At 39.7% G+C, this 26251-nt stretch overlaps 2 protein-coding genes across 6 annotated transcripts in view; one reads left to right on the plus strand and one right to left on the minus strand.

Moving 5' to 3' along the window:
• The window catches only part of rsrc1 (arginine/serine-rich coiled-coil 1), a 227082-nt gene extending 217476 nt beyond the window's left edge, over positions 1-9606 (minus strand). For 2 of the 4 annotated variants that reach the window (XM_067594742.1, XM_067594743.1), the window contains exon 1: positions 9133-9606. In XM_067594742.1, the coding sequence (XP_067450843.1) occupies positions 9133-9163 (31 nt within the window). In that variant the 5' untranslated portion in view covers positions 9164-9606. The remainder of the gene's footprint in view (positions 1-9132) is intronic. The other 2 variants (XM_067594747.1, XM_067594745.1) reach the window with 1 other exon arrangement.
• dock10 (dedicator of cytokinesis 10) overlaps positions 8956-26251 on the plus strand; it is a 68563-nt gene continuing 51267 nt past the window's right edge. Inside the window, exons 1-2 of one of the 2 annotated variants that reach the window (XM_067594736.1) lie at positions 8956-9114; positions 11307-11509. In XM_067594736.1, coding sequence (XP_067450837.1) covers positions 11402-11509 — 108 coding nt within the window. In that variant the 5' untranslated portion in view covers positions 8956-9114; positions 11307-11401. Of the gene's footprint in view, positions 9115-11210; positions 11510-26251 lie in introns of those variants that run through there. The other variant, XM_067594735.1, reaches the window with a different exon arrangement.

Here is a 26251-nt window from a genome sequence, read left to right on the forward strand (position 1 = left end):
TCTCTCTCTCTCTCTCTCTCCCACACACACACACACACAAAAACACACAATTGGCATCTCTACTCTCATTGCTGCCCAATACTGCTCTCTAGTGACTGGAAAGATTCTTGGAGATGTTCTGTGGTGTATTTTTTGGTCTAATTTCATGTGTGTACTAGAGTAATTTTGTGGCATAATCTTCTACACTGCCTCATTGGGGGAAAATAAGAAGGGAAACAAATTACTCTCTTTGCTGCTTTACAAATCTGCACCAATTATGATAAGATCACACTTTATTGATCCCTGTGGGGGAAATTCAGGTTTTACTGTTGCTGAGCATGAGTCTGAATAAATAAATATATATAGAATGAGACTAAAATATAAGAATAATGTAGAATAAAATAAAGAATATAATACAAAATAAAATAGAAAGTGTGTGTGTGAGAGGCTATATGTGTAAGAATAAAGTGAAGACAGTGGTAGGAGAGAGGCAACAATGTGTATGTGAGCTGTACAGTCAGTGAATCAGTCTGTAGGTGTTTGGGGTGTCTGCTGGGAGCAGTGATGTAGTGAGGTAGATTGTGAATTCATAAAACTTACAAAACAATTTGCGAGTAGTTTTAATACTTAAAGTTATGGTTCCCTGAACCTCCTTTATTCTTCCATGTTAGTTTGTTAATCGGCTAATTAAGTCATTTTTCTGCCCATAATCAGACAGAGAAGACTTACAAAATACATCTGCCATAATCATTACTGGTCCAGATGCAAACTGTATAAAATGAATCATTTCATTTATCATTTTAAATTGCATCTAACTAATGGAAGTTCATGGAAAATCATGTTGGACTGATGAAACTACAGTTAAAATCCTTCATGCAAAGATAAAGGCTACAGTGGATAAATAATAGAGCTGCAATGATTAGTTGATTAATCGATTAGTCGACTGACAGAAAATTAATCACCAACTATTTTGATGATTGATCATTTTGAGGTTGGTTTGTTTTTTTATTCTTTTGTTCCAGCGGGACAAAACAAAACATTTTAGGTCGCATCTTGGGCTTTGGGAAAAGATGATCGCAATTTTTCACCATTTTCTGACATTTTATAAGCCAAATGACTAATCAATTTATCAAGAAAATAATTGACAGATTTATCGATGATGAAAATAATTGTTAGTTGCAGCCCTAATGCGAAAGATTGATGACAGTGCGCTCAGGCAGTAGCAAGAAAAAAATTTTGACACAGTTGTCAGTTATTCCCTTTGTGAGGCAGCATGTGTCTGAATTACGCTTCCATTATAAATCCGTGTAATGTCAGACTGGCATTCACATGAGGGCAAAACATTAGGGGGCAATATTTCAATGACAGACACATTTTCATGATGGCAGTAGCTCTTTCAGCGTGACTGTGTATGTATGTGTGTGTGTGTGCGCTTCACTGGGATCAGCAGTGGGCCTATTTGACGTGTATTTTCATATCAGAGTGGGTTTAACTGCCAATAGACCACATTAGAAAGTACTAACATCTTATTACTGCGGCATTTAGATCCAGTGGGAGCGGAGCGCCGCTCTCTGCCATTCCCTGGAATCCCGAGTGGGAGGGTTTGATGTGCTGATCGGAGTGGGCCTCTCAGAACCTGGAAAATGTGTCTGTTTCATCTCTCAATTACTGTCAGGGTTTGAAGTACTGATGTTCTACCTTTATCTGTCACAATATGGCTCAAGTTTGTTGAAGTATCTGGAATAAAAAAGTCCAAAAGAGAAAGAAAGAGAGACAAGCAGGCCCGGCAGCTGGTGCTGTTTCAAAGCCTGCCCAAGCCCTTAAAGATGAAATCCATTTTGTTTCAAGTTCCGCACCCAGCTTGCCTGATGAGGGCTCTAGGGGTGAGAAGGGGGAGAGAGAGAGAGATGGAGGGACAGAGAGGGAGAGATAGAGAGAGAGAAATCTGTTTGATTTGTCAGAAGTTCTTTAATTTAATCTACAGCTGTCAGGATGCTGAGGATCCAGACCTCATCACTGCCTTTTATCTGCCTGATTTCACCCCAGGCACCAGACACTCTTCTCTAACACACATGCAGACAGACACACATGCACGCCCGCGCACACACATAGAGTGAGCGAATGAGAGAGGGATGAGAGAGGATGAACTATTCAGTTATTAAAGAACACAAAGAAAAGCCTGCAAGAGTACAAAACAAATAAAGAAGGGCATGTCATCTAGTATCTCTCAATCTATGTTGGACTCAGAGTGACGTTTCACATATTTGGTGGACTTTGTAAAACTCCAGTGTGAAGAATGAAAAAGAAGAAACAGATACTGTAGGTGAACAGTATGTGCTGCACATTCAGGTTAGATGTGTAGATTTACAAATGTATGTATGGTAAGCACACACATGTACACCAGAGGATCAATGTGCGTGGCAATATGCATGACATTCCTTTGGTGTCAGGATTCATCAATTGTCTGATATGATATTTAGCATCACAGTATAGAGGTGAAACGATTAATCGATCAATTAGATGATCAATGTAAAAATAACTGCCAACTATTTTGATAATCAACTAATCTAAGTCATTTTCAAGTTCAAGTTCTGGCTTCAAATGTAGTGATTTGCTGCTTTTTTTTTCTTCATATGTGAATTATGTAATAATTAAATAAGTTAATTGTTTTTAACAGTTGGTAGACCAAACAAAAATCAATTAACCAGAACAAAATCGGCAGATGAATCAGCAATAAAAATAAACACTAATGATGCCCCGGAGCTTAGGGTTTAAGACGCCAACCGTACACCGCAACGTCCCCGGATCGAGTCCAGCAGGGGATCCTTGTTGCATTTCTCTCTCCCTCATTTACCATCATCTCTCTACTGTAGTAAAGGCATAAAAATGCCCCCAAAAAGGAAAATAATACAATACCTGAGTTTTGGTGCAGGTACCAAAGAAATATCTTTTTAAAACTTTGCTTTGAGAAATTTTTTTACAAAATGAAGCAAAATTTGTTATGTTAAATGTCTAAACAAAAACGGTCGTACAAGAGCATTCAGTAATAAATACAGTCTAAAATCTGAAAAATTATGATTTAAATTAGGAACTATCTGATTAAAGAATAAGTGAACAAAAGTTAGAATATGTCCAGGTATTTGATGAAAACTTATAGGCTAGTACTTGTAACTTTTCAATACTTTTAATACTATTAGTATTTTTTATTCCTTTCTTTACCTCACTTTCTTGCTTCCTATCTCTAATTATGTGCATCTCTCAGCTGGCTAGAATTGGACCTGCCTCTTCACTAGGAGGTCAACTTAATATGTGCACGCAATACACTTGAGTAGATATGCAGATTGCCTCTGTTAGCTTATATAATTTATGAAACATGAAGCTTCTCCGCTGCTGCGTAGCACCACAGCGGGCTCTTTATGAACTGATTCATCTCTTACAAACACATCAACCATATCGACTTACTGTTTACTGCATTTGCATTTGATGGCTACTTTGCAAAGCGAGGATATTGAAAAATACTGATAAACTATCTCAGTTTGAATCAGACATGAATCAGACTCTTTCATACCTCAAGAACCAACATTGTTTTCTTGATGAAAATACTGGAGCTGCCCAAATGAATCAGAGTTGGGGGTCTGACGTGACACTCAGAGTGGCTCCACAGATAAGGGAACATTTCACGACGAATACTGTACTGTATGTGAGCAGTGCAATGAATTAAAGGCCATTGGATGGAAGAGGTTAACAAAACATTGAATTTGTCAGTGAAGCTGCTCCAGGCTTTAGACTACAGCGTTTGTCCTCTGGTTTTTGTGTTGTCTAAGGGGTTGTTCAGGTTTACATCTGAAACAATTAGTTGATTGAAAGATAAGTCGATTGACAGGTATTTTGATAAGCGATTCACTCACATTAGCTGCTTTCAGCTTCCCAAATGTACAGATTTACTGCTTTTCTCTGCCATATATAATTGTAAATTGAATAGCTTTGGGTTTTGGACTTTAAGTTGGACAAAAGAGGTAATTTGAAGACATCAAAGTGGGCCCTATGAAATTGTGATGGACATTTTTTCTGTATTTTGTTATATTCCAAAGACTAAATGATTAATCAAAAAAAAGAAACTGGCAGATTAATATGTAATTTGTATGTATCATATACATTAATATGTATATAATAACATATTTAAAAAATGCAACTTCAGCTATACAGTGGATTTTCTCCTTGACATTCATTTGTCCTCCACAGTTGGAGGCCCATATGTTCAAAAACCACCGCTCCCCATATGTTATTTGCTAGAGTTCTGTTTTCATTTTCCTCCATTTTTGCCTCTCCACTTACTTTTTTTTTTAATATCACTGCATTTCTCCCTTGATCTAAGTCTCTCTCTGTGGTTGTATATCCACCATCAGCTTGTCCTCTCCTGGCAAAAGCTCCCATTCCCCATACTCTCTCAATCTTACACAGTGACTTACTCTCCTACACATTGTATCCACATCTTTTAAAACATCTCTCTCTCTCTTTCTCACACACACACACACACACACACCCACACATTCAGCACACGTGCAAGCATCAGACCCAGACTCATACACACACCATTCTTCTCTTTCTCTCCCATCGGGGGACCCTGTTGCAGATGGACATACACTCCTTTTGTGTTAGCTTGTGAAAGAGGAAATTAGAATTAGACACTGGGGCAGAGCCTGGCTTGCAGAAATGTGATCCTGCTGCTCTCCCTAAAGGCTTCAAATGGTCTTTTTCTTTCCTCTGTCCTCGTGAAAGTCTTGAATTGAGGAACCTGTGGATACTGGAGAGTGCTATCTTGTTATTGAATCTGAGGACTTGACAAGAAAAATAGGCTGCCTAAAGCTGCACTATGTCCAACCCCTGCCTGGAGAGATTCAGTATTTCACCAACCCTCTTCACTCCATTTTTTTCTGTCTTGGCTGCACAATATTCTTTTTTCCATAGACTGCATTTCACTTTCACCTCTCTGTTAACCTTTACTGTCAGCCATACAGAACTGGGATTACGGTAGAATTCACAGTGCATTCATAACTGTCTGGCGAATACATTATGAGATTAATTTATCATTTACCAGTACACCAGCAATTCTTTCTTAGCTACTTTACTTGTCTTCTTCATTTATGTTCTTTTGCCTCTATTCCCTTTTATATCCAACCGCTCCCTATCTGGCTGCCTCTGTCTGTAGCTCTGAGGTGAGCCTGGATGTCTCTCAGACCCCACAAGATTCTGTCATGTGTCCAAATGGCATTTCTACATTCTGTGGTCACTTTATTAGTTTCGCATACTTGTACTATGGAGGACTGATTCGCCCACAGAGCTGCAATGATGGACCTAATTTTCTAATCTTGTGCCATCAGAGGCCTTCCAAGGACTCTAAAGCCATCATACACACATGTTGCATTTTCTGTACTTTTACAGTTGTTTTTTTGTTTTTTTACAGGAGAGGAGTCAGCCAACCGTTGGATCCTCACCTTCTGTATGACTCTACGCTACGTACGCTACAGTGAATATAGAGAAACAAAACTGATGTAACAGGTGTAAAACCGTAACCTGTGACCCATCAGATTCTGGTACTTGATTAGGATTTTCAGCCATGACAAGATGTCTTGTGTCAAGGTCTTTTTCCCCTTCTTCTTAGGGTTTAGGTAGTTAGACATTGCAGAGCTGACAGGTTGAGGTGAGAGCAAAGGCTGGGTCCACATCTCACACAAGCATGTGAGCAATGGGTTTAGTAAATGTCATGTTATTACTGAATTTGAAATTGTAATACTTTGCTACACTTCTGCAATCCCTTACACTGTTGAGTAACACATTTCTGAGAAATGCCTTGGGGCATTGCATCACTACCCAACACTGGAGGAGACTGTATTCTTCGAAGCACAGATTTAACACAGGGTAAGAAATGTTTCCTAGGAACTTGATCCATAATAGCTTTCTGCAGATTTTCTGAGGTCCATTTATGAGCAATGAAGTCACTAGATTAAGCTACAATTGTTATCATGTTACTGGACCTGTCTTGAAGGGTTATATGTGCTTCCTTGGGTGGGTAAACTGAGTGCATGAAGGGATGACACCTGAGCTAGACTGATAGTCTGCTCAATTGGTACCCTACCAAAGAGGCTTTTTTGTATAGCATAACCAAATGACAATGATATAATAGACTGATATTGGCAGTGCTTAGTTGGACAATTGAGGATTTTTGCATGGCTCGCTTTCGATATCTGGAGTCTAAATCTCATTTTTTGGTGCTTATGTGCCCACTATACCATCATCTGTTCAGTTTATTGCAGCAGTCTCTGCAACTTAAACTCTGTATTTTATGTTATTTATCCTTTATTCAACCAGGAAAGCCTCACTGAGATTAAATATATATATATATATATATATATATATATATATATATATATATATATATATCAAGAGTATGCTGGCCAAAATTGGCAGCAATAACAATGAGTTAGAGACAAACATCAGATAACACAAAATATGCCACAAAATCTGAATCAAACAAATGAGAAATGTTGTTAAAGTACAGTATGAAAAGTTGGTTTGTGTGCTTCAGTATCTTGGGAATTATACACCAATGATTACAGTAAACCATAAGTCACTTGAGCACTTTTACCTTGTTAACCTTTAGTCAAACAATAACTGAACCTCTCAACCCAGTGTGATTAATTACAGTCACTTAAGTCAGATTACAGATGTGAGAAGTCCACCTTAAGTGGCTAGTAAGTGTGTGTTTATGTATGTCACTAACTCATGGACACAGAATGTATTTTTTATCTATGACATGACAAGAGAAAGTTATAGTGGAATATACTCTTGGGTCAATAACATTACATTGGTAATTAAAAGGTTTACATTACATTAAAAGGTTTGTTCTACTCTAAAGTGGACAAGTTTTATCTGGAGCAATGCATGATGTGATACTGCCACCTAGAGATCGAATTTGGTACATCATTTTCATCTTTCCCAGTAACTTTGACCTCACATTTAAGTCATCCAATACATGATCATACACTCAACACCACATATGAATCGTCCAATAAATATGTGGTTGATCATTAAATGATGGAAAAGAGCACAAGCAGAAAAAAGAAGAGGAATGCCAGAAAAACAGGCCCAATGGGTCTTTGTAAAGTGACTTGTAAAAGAAAACTGAATAATAGGTTATCATTTGATGTATTTCTTGAATATATTATACATGTTTCAGATAGTGTTTAAGTTCGGTTTAGTGTTAGTTTGTGTTTCACACATTTTCTAAATTCCTCTGTGCTATGTCTATTCTAAACTTAGTTCTTTGCTGTGTAAGATGAGGCAGTTGTGTGTTTAACAGTGAAGTTTATTCTGTTGTACCCTTACCTGAGCCAGTGATAAGATAAACTGTAGTTATATAGATGTTTATGTGTAAAACTGATAAGCCATTAGAGGATAGTGTGGTTTGTCCTTCATTTAATATAGTAGTAATGTTATTTTGTGATGCTACCTGGTGCATGCTTATGTACTGTCATATATGGTCGTGAAGAAAGACTGTTCCTAGGTTAGCTGAACTTTTGACTTATGTTTCTATCTGAGGGTTGTTTGCTGACCTGTAAGGTTAGTAAACAGATGTCTTAAATTCTGTACAAGTAGTATTTAAGGGACTGGTTAAGTGCCAACCTTTCAGACAAAGAAAAGATAGCTAGGTGGTATGTATCTTTGTCTCCAGAACTATGATGCATTATACTTCTGATTGTATTATTTGATTACATTATTTCATAACCTGACAATGCTCTCTTTGTGTGTTTATTGAGTGATCAGCAATTTCCCATCACAGACTGTTCATTACTACTGTTAACATTTCTTGCGGAGTCAAAGGGGTCAATCAATATCCTTGAAGATAAGTAGGACAAGGGAGCATGGTTAGGAACTTGGTTAGGAATATGTACTCAAGAGCCCATCCAGTGGTGGTTTTGACTTAAAGCCACAGAGCCCAGACATGGGCCATTGAATCAACTGTAAAACTAAATGCTCATTTTAGCAGTGGAGTCAGACTGGTAATATAAAGAAATATGGTATAAAAAGTAGGACACGATAACGAGTCATTTTTACCAACAAAGTTTTACCAACAAAGTCAGCTTTGTTGTACTGTTCCACTGTGGTGTAATACAACAAACCACATAGTATTCAATTTATTAACCTTAGGATGATACTGTGACTGATTTATGTTAAAAATTAAATTAAAAAGAAACATGCACATATCATAGATCTGTGGTTCTCAATGAGGGGTCTGGGACCCCCGGGGGTGCTTAAGGGGGCTCTAGTTGTCCCTAGCAAAAAAGGGAATAATTCATTTTCATTATAATTCCATCCATAAGTAACACAATGACAGAGTGTGTGACTATTTTGGTCATAGGTTTCATACACTTTCTGTAATAAAACATCCAAAAGCAAAAATCTTATCAGATGGGAGACCGTGGGACAAAATCTTGGGGGTCCGTGGTCTAATTTGTGTCAGTTTAGGGGTCCTTGACATGAAAAGGTTTGGGAACCACTGGCACAGATGACTTACACAAAAATATATATGCCTAAAGCACTACAAAAGCTCTGATGTAGCTAGATACAGAAAAGTGCTTAATATTGGAGAAACTGAACACTAAAAACCAAAAGTTTATGTGCACAGCAATACTTTTTGGAATGCATGTATTAAACACATGACTTACACGATTTTATTTACATGATGAAATACAAAAGAAACAGCCTACAAAAGCCTCCAGTATTGTAGGTAGTTATTAAAGCAGAACAGCACAGCTTAAAAACTAAACAAGGATGTAGAAAGTCTCCCAAGCGGCTACAGGTAGAAAACTTTCTGCACAAACAGTCTCATTCACAAATCACACACAGTAAACAGGTGACCAAACAACCAACAAATACAAAACTGGAGAAATTGCTGATGAGTCAAAGCAGACTGTGTTTCTGCGTCTGTGTCATTGTAGACAGCAGCTTCACCACAGCAACTTCATTATACAGATAAAACAAGGTATGGTGCATATTTTAACCAAATGCAAGAGAGACATTAAATAATTAAGAAGGAAATAAGCAAGCAAACAGAAGAACAAACAAGACAGACAGGTAATGTATGTGACTCACATTTGTTGAGGTCCATTTTCTTTTCCCTCATGAAGCAGTATCCTTGTCATGAAATATCCCACTGCACTTGTTGTTGAGATGGTCGTTGTTTTTGTTGACAAAACTTCTCCTCTTTAACACTCAGTGCTAGCATGGTAGCTTAGCTGATAGCATTAGCAACAGTAACTAACGTTAGCTACTCTCCCTGGTCGGTTGTTGCATTTAGCTTAAATGAAACAAGCTGTTAGCCTTCTTTTGTTTGTTGTGAGTATAACTGGCTTCACGGTTCACGTCAGAGTTGATTATTTTCCAGAAAACTGTCATTTCACAAAGTTTCACACTGTCTAAAGGCATCTGTTTGTTATGGCCGCATCTGTTTGCTTGCTACTTTTTTTTTTTTTTTTTTTTTAAATCCACTTTTCCTAGCTTCTCCTTTAATAAACTTGACATGATTCATTGCCTCGACTGTTTCAGTGCTATGCCAACTTTGACCACACAGGCTGGCTGACACTGAGCTGCAGTTACAAATCAGAGGGGCGCTGTTTCACTCATTTTCGGGAAAACTCAATGAAAAGATGGGGAGACATGGCTAAGACAACTAAATAAGAAAGTGTCTGTCATGTGACAAACAAAATGAATAGATATATTTTTAATTAAAATGATAACGATAGATATTTTGGATAGTTAGGAAATCCACTGTAATTTAGGGTGGAGCCAATTAATGGGGGCCCCTATCATTTCGTAATCCATTCATGGTCCACAGTAAGGCTATAGGCTATACAAGACATATTTGCTTGAGAGACTTGATGCTACTGAGTTTTTTCATTCTTGACATTTCTTGTTTTTTATGTCACCATTTCATGCATGGGAACATTTCCACACCTCTTTAAGCAGATACTGCTTTATGTCATCCGTTCGATTGTGGAAGACACTGCTCCAGATAAATTTACATTTCTTATAAAAGGTTATTTAAAAAAAATAAATTATAGTGAACGCTGCCACTGATAAATAAATAATACATTAAACAATAGTAGAAAGGCCTACAGAGATTTGCTCTCATGTCAGGAGGGGGACGATTCAGATAATTAACAAAAATAATAACAAAATAAAGATAATTAAGGCAAAAGTCTCAGCGGCAGATATCTTAAAACCTCTGCAAATAAAAACCAAAACTATCTTCATATAGACAACACTGAGTGGCAACGTTGACTGCCTCAGACTCCTCATGAACACTGCAGTACTGCTTATAAACACTAGAGGGAGGCAGAAGACTGCTGTATTAAAAATAAGCTGCGTGAGTAATGCTGAAAAATGATGTGAGTTAAGACAGAGGCTTAGATAAAGGTAATATTATTATTAATCCTCCTTTGTTGTTCTCAATGAAGCACCGACATGCAGTAACTGTAAACCAGCATCACCCTTCAAAAACTCTTTAATAGCCTGTCATTTACAAATCACAGTTAAACATGCTACACATGAATTCATTATAATCCTGCCTTTTATCCTCGCCCCTGTCTCAACCGCCTCTCACTCACTGTAACCATTAACTGAGATGCTAAAAGTATTTCTGGCCATTTAAGGATGAATTAACCATTTGCTTCCGCCATGTGTCGCTGTTGTCCACATGTGTGTGCCACATCTTCCAGCCTGTACTGTAAATGCTGTTGCTTCCTTGGTCGTGACTGGACTGCTGATGGGCAGTTGACATTTGAGAGCTCCCCTTGAGATGCATGATGTAGACAGTGTAAACCCTGCTCAAATTAAGTTAAGCAGAGGCTGTTAGGCTACTGTTGAAAGTTGAATGAATTTCTATATCCTGCCTCTAATAAATCTAGGCTCACTTTTAAGATATTTTGAAAAACATCTCATATTAACCTATATGTTAATTCGGCTGAGTAGAAAATGAAATTGAGCTGCTGTGTTTCCTTTACATGTCAAGTTGATTGAAAACAAGCTGGAAGATTTACACTGAATTTAATGTCTTTGGTCTTCAAAATAAATGCAATACTTTTGAGTCAAGCATTCATTGCACTGGGGGTTGGAAAAGGTAATTTGAAAGGCATAACCGGAAGTGTTGTCTGATTCATTCCAGTTTGGCTCCAGTCTCAGCAGCGCGCAGGCACGCATCCTCTGCACAGTGTGACTGAAGAAGTGTGTGTGTGTGTGTGTATGCGTGTGTGTGTGTGTAAACACAGCTCAGTCGGCTCATGGTAGAAGCGAGGAGGGCCAGCTCTGACTGCCGCAGATATCACCAGGTTGACTTGTGCGCGGTGGCCGCTCAGATGAGGAGATGGCAGCCGAATCGACCCGGAGATTCACCAAGAACCTGCTGAAACCGGGGAGCGCGGCGGAGATACGGCAGACGGCGTGCAACGCAGTCAGACACTCCGCAGTGGCGGTGAGTAAGACCCGACTGAATTGCAAAAACATGGTGGTAGTGAAAAACGCATCACCACCTGTGGGCCCAAAGCTTTTTTCTTTCCTGCTCCGGGCTTTTACGGCTGCGAGCCAAAGCTTTACAACTGGAATTAAATGTAGGCATCATCATCATCATCATCATCATCTGTCCCCCAGCCTCTGACAGACCCGCACCACTGCACCGTGGATGTGCCATTGACATTCATGTTGCATCTTTCTATGCAGTGGATGTGCAGAAGCGGCTCAGTGCAGCAATGCTGCTCAGCCTCTGTCTATTGATCCTGCAGGGGGAACAATTCAATACCCTTTTTGAATGGTTAACGCTCAGTTGGCGCAGGAATCGCCACATTTCTTTCCACTATTGGGAAAGAAGCCGCGTATTGGCTGATAATGTGGCTATAAAGTCGTCGAGCCTATCATATCCCCCCGTGGGTTGGAGTTTATTTCACTGTGGCTGGTTGAAGTGAATGAAAAATGCAGTAATAGCGGCTTGGTAGTAGGATAGTGGGATGCGGCATGACAGAGGCAGCGGTTTACATCTGCCCAGCGGTGCACAGAAACACCAGGGAAGATGGAGGGAGGGACTGGGAAGGGAAATGAATGCGACGACTGGGCTTTGATTCACGACTAGTTATATTATCAGGATATTTTAATATGGTGAAATGTGAAATGTACGCTCCAGTGGGTGTGTCACGCCTCATAACTGGGGGCTCTGATTGACACATAAGATAGTGGGAGGAGGGGTAATCCAAGAAGAAAAAAACAGCCACATTACACACAAGGAGGAGGATTTGTGTTTTGATGATGTCCTTTTGATTCATCTGACAGAGGAGGACAAATCCTCTACCTTACGTTGTGTGTGTGTGTGTGTGTGTGTGTGTGTGTGTGTGTCTGTGTCTGTGTGTCTATGTGTCCATTCTGTGGAGATTAGCATAGAGAAAGGTCACTCCACTCCAGCCTCTCTGCTGCTACTCTTCATCCTCTTCACTGTGGTGTTAGTGTGTCAGTGGGACACGGCAGAGCAGAGCGCAGAATTGATTTGAATAAAGAGGGAAAATGCAATAGTAAATCTTTCAAATGTGGTGCGCGGCCAAAGACAGGATTAAAATGGAAACGAATGAAATACAATCACAAATAAATGAAACCTGGCTTCAACGGTGTACTGAGTAAAAATTGATCAATCTCTTTGCACAGCCAGATGTTTCTTTGCTCTGGGTCAGTTGAAAATGAACAGAATGCAACTGCTGCAAGGTTTACCTGCAGTATGCATTTATCAGAGTAACTCCAAATGGAGTAAATTGTGTTTATTGATTCCCTTATTGGATGTATAAATTGACTGGTGAGTCACCTTGTGTTAGTATAATTCGAGACACAGATACACAACATAACATTACATTACAGTATGTTGTTACCATACTGTGGGACTTGACTGCCTTGCCTAAAGGCACTGCAGCTGAAGAAATACAGTGAGTCTGTGGTTTTCAAGTAGAAAACAAAGACATGACAAGACAAAACTGATAAGCTGAAGAACGGAAGTGAGAGAGATACCTCAGCCTGAAACAAGAGGAACTTGAGCTGCCTGATGTTCAACTATTATCAGCATTATTTACATTATTAAAAGTGAACAGTTATTTTAAGGACACCATCAAGTAGTAAATGTATGTCAGCATATTTATATCCTTCATTAAAGCCTCAGTTCATCATAGACGGTGCTGTTACTGCACAACTGTCCAACAGTTCACATTCCACATTTAAACCGGAAAAAAATGCTTTCTTGCAACATTTTTTTTGTCACTTCAAATTTATTGATACACATTTTCATCAAAAAAAAAAAAAAAAAACCCAAATTCTTTTGTAGACATAACCAGATGTTTTCCTGCAGATAGCGTTTCACAGTTCCCCTTCTTGAGCACAAGTGGTCAAGGGTTGTTTTGCTTCCTTAAAAACTATGATCGTGGATGACTCAGTATGATTAAAGTTTATTTAAAAATGCAAGATTTTTAGTGGATTAGACACAAATCGGATGGATAAAACCCTCTATCTTGGCATTTATAGTTTTGTAAACAACCATACAGGAATGTCTGTTTTGGCTGATCCAGTGAATTAAATACCCAACAAGTCAAGGTACTCACTTTGGTGCAAGAATCATATAAAAATCCAAAATTGCCATAATAATTGAAAAAACAAAAACAAAACATAATTGACAAATTTGTCTCATCTTATATATTGTTATATTGGCCACATCTGCACCTCTGCAGAATTTACTACAACACCAAACATTAAATAAAAAAGTGGGTTTTGTTTAAAAAGTGGGAACTGAAATAGAAACCATAACTGATAACTGAACCCTTATCTGTGTCATTGTACTGTTTGTTTTTTTTTTTCATCTCTGTCATCTCTCAGTGGAAGAGACTAGCTGGTTAGTCTTAATTCTGTCCGAAAGCTTGAAAAAGTTTCTGAATGGCTGCCTGTTGGTCACTTGATCACTGCCCACCAACACTGACCTCAGCCACAGCTCTAAACTGAAAAACTCTATAAAGGAAAAAAAGAAAATGACTTGAAGTCATTCGGTGTACAGATACAGGATGCAGAAATGTGGAGGAATGAGATGGGGAAGCTACGCTACATGTAGGAGTAAGCATGTGTGTAAATGTGTAGGTATAAGGCTTGTGTGCACAGGCTTAGGTTAAGTGGGTGTGTAAATGTCCATAGGCGTTGTGTATGCATGTGTGCGGACATTTTTGTGAGTGTGTTAATGCATGGCCTTTGTTGGTGAAAGAAACCAGGTCAGCAGAATCGGGCCCTATGGCATAACATTCAATGAAGCGTGAGCCTCTTTTTTTTTTCTCTCGCTGACCTCTGTCTCTCTTTTTTTCATACTAGCCAGTTTTCCTCATTCACTTAATGTCACCCCCCTCCTCCACCATCCCCTGACTCTTCTCTCCATCTCTCCATGGCTTCACTGTTTCAGATTCTTCTATATTTGTGTTTTTCCTCTGTGTTTCTCACTGTCCCACCGCTCTGCATGGGTCCCGAGTCAGGTTAGATCAGTTTCTGTGTGATTGCGTGCATGTATTAGTGAGAATATAGCATACATGATACTGGTTAAATCCCTCCTGGTGCATGCTGAGTTTTCTTCTGCTCTGTGAAAACGATCACTGCTTTCTGACTGACTTCTCTGTTTCTCTTAGTGGTCAGCCCACCCATCCTCAAATATGAAGGCAGCATGGAAGGGTAGATAGATACAAGACGGGAGGATTTCATGGTGGTTGAATGTTGGTTTTAAAAGAAAAACACACAATATTTTGCTTCAGTGATCTTTTCCATTACGTCTTTTCTGGCCTCAATCTGGCGCTGAGCTACTATACGTCAAATAACAATGAAATAAAATATTAAAATAGATTGAAAAATGCTTAATATGTGAAATGTATGATAGTAAACATGCATGATTTATATCAAACATGCCTGAAGTACAAAAAAAATCCTCCATATTTTAGACCCATTCCTGGTGTCTGTTGGCACACTGAGTGAGGGTGTTTACTCTGACTCTCAGCGAAAGTGAGCAGCATAGTAGTGTAGACACAAGTGTCATTCTTGTTGTGACTCTGGCTGCCTGCTGGGATGAACCACATGTCATACCATGCCTCCAGGATGCCAACCACGCTAACCACACAGCCAGAGATTTGGGCCAACATGCCCACCCTGGCATCCTGCTGTAGCTCAGAGTTTATTTGCCCAGTAGAACAGGGTTGCTTGTATGCAGTCACCATCATTCGTTGCTTTGGGGGCCATATGCATGCTCATGCCTTTCCACATGGTACCCTAGTGTTTGGTGTTAAATCACCATGGTCATTTCTTCCCTCTGGCATCACATAATGCCACTCCTTACCCTTGGCATCCATGCTGCCCTTATGGTACCACTAGTGTAGCTTCATGCCTGAACACAGATTGACTATTTTTGGTGCCCAGTCTCATACACTCTCCAGGTATTTTCGAGAAATTTTCCAATTTGTTGTGCAGTCACAGAGATGACCCTGTAATTCTGTTGTCCATAATTTTAAGGTACTGACTTTTATGGATATAATACCAGTGTTTTTCCTGATTTAGCTTATTAAAGTCCAGATGAAATGGCATTTTGAGAGTATCTAATTTCTGTATCGTGATGTATCTCTGAGTGAAACAGGATAGACAGGGGGGACATAACATTGGGAGGAATTTTGATTTGAATGTTGAAAAGTTGGCATGTCATAATGCATCTCAGCTCTGTGCTGCTAAAAGTTGAAGACTGATTGATGGGTAGATGTCATGATATTATTGGTTGAAATTGGTTGGTTCAAGCCTACATAAGCACACATCATATTTTGTTTCACAGGAAGTAAACATGATTGGATTTTGATATAAGAATACAAAGAAATATATCTTGTTTTGGCATATATTGTTAATTAGGTGTACAATATGAATGGAAATGTGATCTAAAAGGGTTAAGAAAGCATTTTTCATTTCATCTCAACTTTAACTACAAATCACTGTATACATTTCACATTGCTGCTGCTGATCATTTTCCAAAGCAAACCATAAATAAAATCGACCAATTGTTTACTGCAATCGATGACCTAATTCAAGCAAGTTTCAATCTGTGCAATGGATTTTCATATCATACTGGCTAGGACTGCAACTAACTATTATTTTCATTATATATTAATCTGATTAGTCTAAAAAGTGAAAAATGCCAATCACAAGTCTTGAATTTGCTTGTTTAGTCTGATTAACAGCCCAAAGCCCAAAGGTATGCAATTCACAACTATATAAGATATCATTTATATTGATATAAAACCTGAAAAGCAGCAAATCCTCACATTTGTGATGCAGGGACCAGTTAATCTTCCACTTTTGCTTGATAAATGACAGAATGATAGGCTAATTTTCTGTCACTCACAGAAATGATTATTTATCCACTTATAATGTCTATGACCATACTGGCACCAATGGTTGCCAGGAATGTACCTAAAAGCCCCCAAAACAGCAAGTACTTCCTTACCTACACATCATAAAATAATCAGTCTGTGATCTTCCCTGCTATATAAACTGCCTGGAAGGTAAAAACTTAAATCTGTCAACCTAAGACTTTGGAAATGTCTGACAATGATGTAAAATGCAAGTGACTTGTAGTTTATGGGCTTAAACATGGTCCTACCAATGTGGTTTACCAACCCTCTCTTGTGCCTGCTCCTGTTCTCCTAAACTAATCACCAGAGAGCTGCATGTGTTCTTTGTCTCAGGACTAAAAGACAAAGGCACACTCATGCACTCACACTGCAATAGAGTAACTTGAAGTAGAGAAAAATTCACACTTTGGTTAAAGTTGAAATTTTTGTTTCCTTCCTGTATTCTGCACTTTTTAACATATGGTTCTCAGATACTGAAAACGGTGTTCATATTTTATTGATATCCCTTTCAGCTAGTTGTCTTCTTTCTTCATCGATTATCTTAACTCATCTCATTTTATACTCCGAGAAAGAAAAAGAGGGAAGAATTTGAAGATTTGTTAAGAATTTTATCTCCTCTCCACTCCTCTTTCTAAAATACCACTACTGGGCATGTCTGTCTGTCTGGAACTAAAAATGTGTGTCAGACAGTGTGGAACAGTCATTTGTTGGTGGGGGGCACTCTGGGTAGACGTGCCCCAGTGACATGTTGCGGGTGTGTGTGGTCGTTGGGGGGGGGGGGGGGGGGCATGCTGTCAGTCTGACTCTGCTCTCTCCTCATGACACATCATGTCGACTGCCTGGGGTGCATTGTGCATGACTGCTGACCTGCCTGTTTGTCCGGCATACATGACATAGAGACACGTATGTCTATAAATGTGTGGTTCTTGTGATCATTCTGAAAGTCCAACCACATAAAAAAGTTGTTAGAATGCATTTGGGTTTTAGCTGCTTTCGATCTGTGTCAGTGTGGTTATTTTTCATGATTTGACCACAGTGAGCTGCTCTATTTCAAAAAGAGAGTTGTCAGTGTCACGTTTAACAGTCGCCGGCAGCACGCAACACCAACTAATATGCTCGTCTCATGCGAGTTAGCCAGACTGATAATGCTGAAAATCAATTGTCCCACAGGACAGAAACCAGTTAGATTACCAGTAATTACTCTCCCAGCAGCCATGCCGCTGTTACCACGGCAACAGAGAAAGGTCAATTAGGATGGAATTCTAACAGGAAGCACTCCTATCACTCCTTGCATATTTCCCATCTAGTATATCTTATTTCATCTCATCTGTCACTCCTCTGTTCACATGCTCTCTCATCTACATCTTACAAGATGTCTAAGAAATCAATTTGATGGTTTGTGTAGCTGCTTACGAGCCCTCTTCAACTACTTTCTGAATGGCCACTCCATCTTTTTTTGCCCTGTATTTTTTTCTTTCTTTTATCTCTTTCTCCTTGAGGTTAGGACAGTTACTGGCTGTATTTGTTGACAGAGATCCGTACTGATCCTGATATTTCTGTCACATGTCTCTTATTACATCTGGACAGGGCAAGGTAGGACAGGACAAGAGTGGCTCTGGAGCCACAATCAAGCTTATAATTGGATCAGACGTCAACGGGCTTATCATTTTAGAGAGTCAGGCCATGAAGAGGGGAAAACCAGAGAGAAATTCAGGGAGGAAGGGTGAGAGAGAGAAGAGAGAGATTCAGTAGATCTGCTTCCCCTCCCAGAGGAGTTTGTGCTGAGGTTCTGCTGCTTATAATTTGTCCTCTCGTAAACACTCTGCCCAGTGTTTGTGTATGAGTGCGGGTGTGTGTGTGTGCGCGGGTTTCCAATTTTATTGATCTGTGCATGTTATTAAGTACAGTATTTCCACATGTCTGAGTGTTTCATTGGCGTTAGCAGGTTCATGTTTGAGTGTGCTGTATTCATATGTCTGCACACTAGGAACTTTTCAGGTCCCCGCGGACATTCATGTAAATGCTCCAGTTCTTGAAGAAACTTGGTTTCTCAACATTCCAGGACAGACATTAGAAATGCTGCGCTGTTGTCTTTATTCCCATAGAGTCGGATATAAAGCTGCTTTACAAATCAACAGTGACATTTCCTTCCTTGCCAATACAGTTATTCTCTTACATAAGTTGGGATTTTGGAAGACATACTGCAGTTGGATTGTATAACCATATAAGTAAGACTGTGAGAGACAAGAGACTCTTCCAGCAAGAACAATCAAGAAAGGAGCGTTTGGCCCTTAACATTGCAGTGGAACTATTAAACCAGCACTTGAATGATTATCAGAGTTTCCCACAGTTTTTTTATAGTGGACGGGGATGACCTTACATAGCACCTCAGCTAACATTGTAAAACACATATTTGAATATAGATATTAAGAACTTTTAATTAATAAAATATTCACTTTTCTGATTATAGCTAAATTATCAATGATAGATGGTACCATATGACGTTTTTCATGGGTAGGAGACACACACCATGAAAAGGATAATATTGAACTAACTCTGCGTGGGTGGCACACATTTAGATGATTTATTTTGTGTCTGTGTCACCTCTTGGGCCCAGAGTTTCACTCTTACTGATGCATGCGATGAGTGACATACTCATCATCAAAGAGGTGCCTCACAGTCTGTACACCTTTCCGCCTCAGTTTTTGCGTATGTCATATCTTTACACTCTATGTGTGTCAAACCAGATTTTCAAAGTGTCACTTTCTGGGTGGTGTTTGCGTAAGCCCCGACAGTGTGGGACAGGATGTCATGCTCGCTCTGTCTCTTTTCTCACACCATGCATATTGTGTCTCTGAACAACTCGGCATGCAGTTTTTCATGAGAGGCCATGCTGTGCAGTTCTTCATGGCATCTTTGTCGTGTGGTGCAAACCTAAATGTGTGTTCATATCACTTCAGAGATTTCCCCAGCAGGGTGGCACGTAACCTCAGTGCCTTTCCTTCTCTTATATTTTCACTTCTTACCTCCTCTGCTACGTTCCTTTTCTGCTTTTTTTTTTCTCACTTTGCCTTATCCATCTCTACATGAATTCCCTAATTGCCTTCCCCTCCTCATTCTTTCTCAAAATAAACTGGATTACATTCACTCGCTTCTTCAGTTCTCACTCTTGTTATTTTGAGTGAATGCTTCTAGTGTCACCGGTGTGTGTGTGTGTGTGTGTGTGCGTGTGTGTGCATGCAGACAAGAGAATAGAGAAAGGGATTAGGGGAGATGAATAGCTCTTTGACATTTGTTATGACTGAGCTGCAGACGACTCAGCCGCATTTGCCCGATAACAGTAGGACCGTGCACTACCAGGCCTTGGTGTGTATCTTCTCAATGACTCATTCAGAGAGCACAGAGAAATAAAAGCAGAGAGAGGAACAGAGGAAAAAAAAAATTTTTTTTGAGCCTGTCACTGTCACTGGTGACACTGTCTGCTGCTGAATTCCCCCACTGTTTGAACTCTGCATGATGCTGCACAGTGATCTCAGTCGCGCATGTGTGAATTTAATAGCTGGTTGTGAGTGCAGGAAATTCTTTTTTTTCCCCCTTGCAATAGCCTTGTAGTGTCAGACCGCCTGTTGTTGAATTGTAGAAGAAGACAAAAAAGTCTGTTTAGTCTAGGTAGGAAAACTGGATCGAGGAGAAGTATGTGTCTGTCTGTATGTCAGTGTTTTGTGAGAGGTCACATGAGAGGAGGAGGAGAGAGAGAGGTCCCTGGGGCTTCATGCATTGTGCCAACGTAAGTTTACAATAGGCTCTTTGGAGAGGCTTCACAGCTAGTGAACTGCTCCATTCAGACTTAGCTGACCAGGCTTTGCCTCACTGGAGCTTAACTTTTATCCTCTCTCTCCCTCTCTTTCTCTAAAGCTCTCCATCCAGCCTCACTATCCTGCCCCTACCTTAATGGACACCACCGTCCACCCGTCCATCTCGACTCTTTTCACGGCCCTCAGGGAGGGGGAGAGGGAGAGGGAGAGTGGGGAGAGGGGAGGGGGGGGGGGTCCACTTCACATACTGGACTAAGAATAGTTCACCGACTCTCTGCGAGTGAATTGCAGTGTTGTGTCTCTCCCTCACTCTACATTCCAGAGTAGGAGGCCTGAATATGCTACTGCCATTACTGTCCGACCCCCATGCCCTGCTGCCCTCGCCCTGTTGTATCCACACACACACACACACACACACTCACACACATTGTGTGACAGTTATATGTGATGTGGACTTTCCCTCGTTATCTGCATCCAGTGGCTGACAGGACAAGACAAAAAGAGGAGTGATCTAATTAGTTAACAAATTGGCAGGATGTAAAGAAAATGTGTGTGTGTCAGATGATCCAAACCGTCCACAAAGTCTATAAATCTTGAAACAGAACTGTGTTTTTGTTACGTGGTCAAATCCTTAAACACTCTCTAAGATCTTTTTGTCCCTCCCTGCTCCGCCTGTCTAACTGCTCCCTGTCGACTTTGATCAACCCGCCTGACCTGCCGAAAATCCCGTCTGACCGTGTCCGTCCTCTTGGCCCTGGTGACAGAAGGTATAAAAGAAAGAGACAGTCACAAGCAGCCATTATTAATGTTTCACCAGCAGCACCCATACACAAAGATAAAAGCATGAGGGCACGCAGATTATTATGTCTGCAGTCGCTGTGCTCCTGTTTGAAGCAGAACAGATAGCTTTTTACTGACAGTAGCAGAGTCTTAGAGGACATAGCTGTCATAACTTGCTGCCCTCGCACTAGATAACCGGCCAAAAAAAGGCAGCAGTTTCAAGATGTGGCTGCTATCATCATACGCATTTGGTCACATGCGATGACTTTTTCTGTACTACTTAATGAAATTTATAGAGCTGCAAGTCGATTGACAGAAAATGAATCTACTATTCTAACTATTTAGATAATTAATTAATTATTTTCATTGAAAATTTTAAAGAAAAAATACAAAAATTCTCTGGTTCCAGCTTAGAAGTGAATGTTTTCTGGTTTCTGACTATCTTTGGTTTGTGGACTGTTGGTCGGGACAAAACAAACATATAGGTGATGCCTTGGGCTTTGGGAAACATTGATTGACATTTTGCCCTATTTTCTGACATTTTATAGACCAAATGACTACTTGATTAATCGAGAAAATAATCGACAGGTTTATCTTCAATGATTAATTGTTGTTAGCTGCAGCCCTAAAAGTTGCACTTGCCAACACTCTTACCATGTTAAATGTACTAGAGCTCAAATGATCAGTGGATCAATCGTGAAGTTGATCAAAAGAAAATTAATCTGCAACAATTGTGAGTCAGTTATCAAGAAAAAAATGCCATATGTGAGCTGTTTCTCAGATGTAAAGATTTGCTGTTTTTCTCTTTGATATATCATTGCAAATTAAATATTTTTCAGTTTTAGTCTGGTTGGACAAAAGAAGCAACTTAAGGGCATTACCTTAGGCTCTGGGAAATTTTGATGGGCATTTTTCAACTATTTTATAGATTAAATAATTAATAAAAAAGTAAAAATGTTAAATTAATTGATAATAAAAATAATCACCAGTTGCAGCCTTACTCAAATTCCAATTCTCAATAATAAAATCACTGTAAACTGAGAATAACTACAACAACCAAAAACATTAAACCAAAGGATCAAACAACCAATCTGTAACTTATCATACTACAAAGTGTTGATAGTGTATTTGATATAAATTTTAGGTCACATCATTCAGCTCTAACTAATTCTTATCTGAATTATCAGTACACTTGAAGACGGTTCTTTGAAAGGTCACACAGTTTTTATCTGTCAAGTGGCAGCAGTTGAAACAGATTTGACGCAAAGATACCACTCATTCCACTCATCGCTTCTTCTGTCTGACACAAAGAGATGTCTTGCTGATACGTGTCTGAGAGGAAACAGCCAAAAACTCTCAGTAGCTGAAAGTCGTAAAGATGCTCAGTTTTGCATGCCTTACTGTATTCAGCCAGAAAGCTGAAAGGTGATCTGCAAAAGAAATAAAGGAGGAAAAAAGCGTGGGGCAGAGAGGGAGACATGGGAGGGATTTTAAGTCCGAAAGATAGGGGGGGGCTGGGGGGAATGGGGGAAGGGGGAAAAGGTAAGGGAGGATAATACAGTATGTATAAAAACACAGGAGGAAAAGTCTTTAGAACAGCTGCGTCCTCCGTCTAAACTGGGACCTCAGGGAGAAGGAGCAATGCTGAGTGGGCGTCTGGTAGATAGTTAGTGCTGGTGTAGAGGTTATACAGAGGTTGCATGTAGGCTTTGTGTAGGTGTCATATGTAGGCGTCATGACTGAATGATTTATTGCGAAAGAGGCATTCTAGTGGGCTTTTTCTTTACTGTGAGGGTGTAGATTTGGGGGTTGGCATAAAGCGTTATGATCTGGCTTGAACAAAACTGATGTTCATTACCGTATATCTCATAACCATAGTATCCATTGTACTGGTATGTGTTTCTGGCATGACTGCATAACAGTAAATACTGGCTTTGGTCTGATTTAGGATGAATATTGCAGGTTCAGAGCGAGGACACGTATTTCAAGCTAACAGAGTTACAGGAAACAGAAATCATTAGGGATAATTGCTTAAGGAATAGCTATGGTTTCCTAGTGTCAGTGGCCCAGACACGTAGTGGAAGTAGAATACAGGTTTTGGTATTTCAGAGTTTGATTTGGCTATTGTGAGGGAGCCAGTGAACTGTCTTATTGGTTGGAGACCTTCTCACCTGGACAGGAAACAGGAGAGGCCTAACAGCTGTGTAAATGGCTCAGATAAGATTACAGAAAAACGATGGATAGATGACAGTGCTGAGAGCGGAATTATGGCTTCTGTACTGGTATTTAGAGCCCGACCGATACTGGACTTTTGGGGCTGATACCGATATTAGGGAGTAAAAAAATCTGTTATTGATATATCGGCCGATATTCTTTACATACACATATGTGTGTAATATGTTTAATATGTGTGGTATGTAAGATATGTAATGGAGGCAGGATATTTTACAGTTTAACAATAAACTTTATTGTCCAATATGATATCAGTGCACTGAAACAGTAGACTTTACTGAGAATTTAATAATGTAAATAACTATAAATAAAATAAACAGAAAGAAAAGAAAAAGGATCTAATATACATAAAATGCGGCCATATATGTAACTTTAAAAAATAAGAAAAATATCTGCGCATATCGGACAATATATATACGCCGATACCGATATATCTGGGATAGGCCAATATCGGTCGGGCTCTACTGGTATTTTTTATGTTTCTACAGCACTCTTTCCAGTAATATCAGGTTTTGATGAACAGATTAATATTGGCGAAACATCCTCTCTCGGCAGCAAAGGAACCTTTTTCTGTTTCTAATTATTGTTCTTTCTCTTGGATGGAAAACCGCCATTAAAAGGAGCCGCTCTTTTTGCTCTGCTCACTGCTTTTACTTTAAACCTCCCCTGTAGTGTGAACTGATACTTTATCTCATTGACCATCAATAGCAACATAAAAGCCCTGATTTACAGTTTAAAAGTATACCCCTACAAACACACAAAAAAAGCTTTATTACCTCATATATTTGCAGAAAGATGGGCATTATCACAAATATTTATTGCAGATTTCATAAGAAGCCGGTGACCTCAGCCGTCTGTGCATGACTGGTGAGGCCCGGGACGGGACATGAGGGGGGCGGGGGGAGGAGAGAACAGCGAGGAGATGTGGAGAGATGCCACGTGGGAGAGTGAATTAATGAGGCACCGGCTCTGTGACAGTAGCTGTGTGTCTTTCTGCTGCTTTTGCTGCTACACAGCTACTGCTGCTGCTTTTCATATCTCAGTCAAGATATTTTCTCTTATGATGGATGTCTGTGTAAGTCAGAGAGTGACTTTTAGATAGAAACAGACAGGTAGACCGGTATTATTGTCTCTGTTATGTCCATTAAGTCAGTGAATAAGAATTGCTCCAAAGAGCAGATCAAGGAACGATACTGTACTTAAAGCATCACAATGTTTAAGACTAGCTTGTTAGCTTTCCCTCCGTATTGTATAATGGAGGTGAACCACTCCACCTGAAACAAAGACCACTTCTACTAACATCATAAAAAACTTGGCATGTTAATTCCTTGGAATAAACTCTGTTGTTGAATGTAAACCCATCTCTGGTATCACAGTTATTTCTTATGACTAAATTATGCAATAAAAAGAGAATAAAGGAAAAACATTGCCCGTTTTACCAGTTTACAGCTGACCTCTTTATTTACACATGTTGAAGATTAAGTAAAATCTCCAGTTACTTTCCCATTGATTCCTTATCTTTAAAGGTGCTCCTCTGTCAGACTCTGTTTGATCTAATATGCTGCCTGATTGTCTCTTATGATAAAATAGGTCCTTTCAAATCCCATGGATTTAATTTTCCCATGAACCAGGCAGTTTTTTGTGTTTGTTTCGAAAAAGTGGAAATACTATCAAGAACGAAAAGTGTTCAGCGATGCTTTAGAGGGTCGGGGTGATGGATGGACAGGAAAAAAAGGTGAGGTTCAATGTTGTTGGGGGTGGGCCGGTGAATTTAAAGGAGGTGATTGCAAGGAGAATGGAAATTTTTAACAATACCCCCCCTTTTCTCAGCAGTTGCTCCTCACCAACTTCCCCTCTCCCATATTCTCCACCTCATCCCCCCTCTCTTGCTTCCTCCCCCTGAACATCGCTCCTGCCTCAGGACTTTAGTCCTCAGTTAAAGACATTTTAATAGCTTCCTTTTCTAAACAAACCAGCAGCCAGAGGAGCAGATAGTATCTCTGGCACAGAGCGCCTCCTAGAGGCCATTTTTAAAACAAGGCAACTGTTAGACTCAAGTGTGTGGAGGCTGGAACAGAGTCAGGCACTCTCTCATTGTCCACACCGCCTGCTGTGTTGAGTTCTCAGCACTAGATGGCATTGGCAGTGTTCTGTAGCTCTCGACTCACTTCCTCATGTTACCTCCCCTGCGAAAGAGCTCATAGGTACAACTCTGTCAGACATTACACATAGTCTGTTCTCCTGTCATGTCCGCAACCTGATCCATAGCATGACTGTATTACAGTAGGGTTTTAAAATCATGATTTTGATTCATACTTGTTTGCAATCACATTCTCACATGAAAGTCATTCTGCAGTTTTTGTAAAACAGGAGGATGATCTGTTGCATGAAACTGAGCGTTCCCAATTTCCCCTGTTAAGTTGTCTCAACAAATGACAGAGCTGCTGTGCATCACATGACAGTCAGGAAACAAAAACAAATCTAACATGTGTGACACAGAGAGAGAAGAGTAACACAGTCACAGAAAAACCTTTGGAGGAACAACAGATTCAAGACCAAAATGAGTCAGAATTGAGGGAAACCCCTAGAGTTCCAATGAAAATGTACTTGAATGTAGAAAGTCTTACATAAATATGTACTACCACCTGAAACACCATCACTAAATATAGTATGATGAAACAAAGGTCATGAAAATGCTTCACTATACCTGACAGGTACCATTACTAAAATGTTTTCTCCATGAATAGTGACATAAAACCTTATCTGTTTACTTTTTATTTTATCTTGAATCATGCAGAGATCAAGTTGAGACAACCTTAGTGCGTAAGGTAGAAAGTGATTAGAACTTGTCTATCTTCCTGTTTGTGCAGGAGAGAGTGTGTTGTGGTGGTGTATCCGCAGTCTGAGGTTTTACTGAGAAAAGTAGATCAGAATGAGTTTAAGACAAAA

The sequence above is a fragment of the Thunnus thynnus genome, chromosome 7 (genome assembly GCF_963924715.1).
Source record: "Thunnus thynnus chromosome 7, fThuThy2.1, whole genome shotgun sequence".
In the NCBI taxonomy this organism is placed as follows: domain Eukaryota; kingdom Metazoa; phylum Chordata; class Actinopteri; order Scombriformes; family Scombridae; genus Thunnus; species Thunnus thynnus.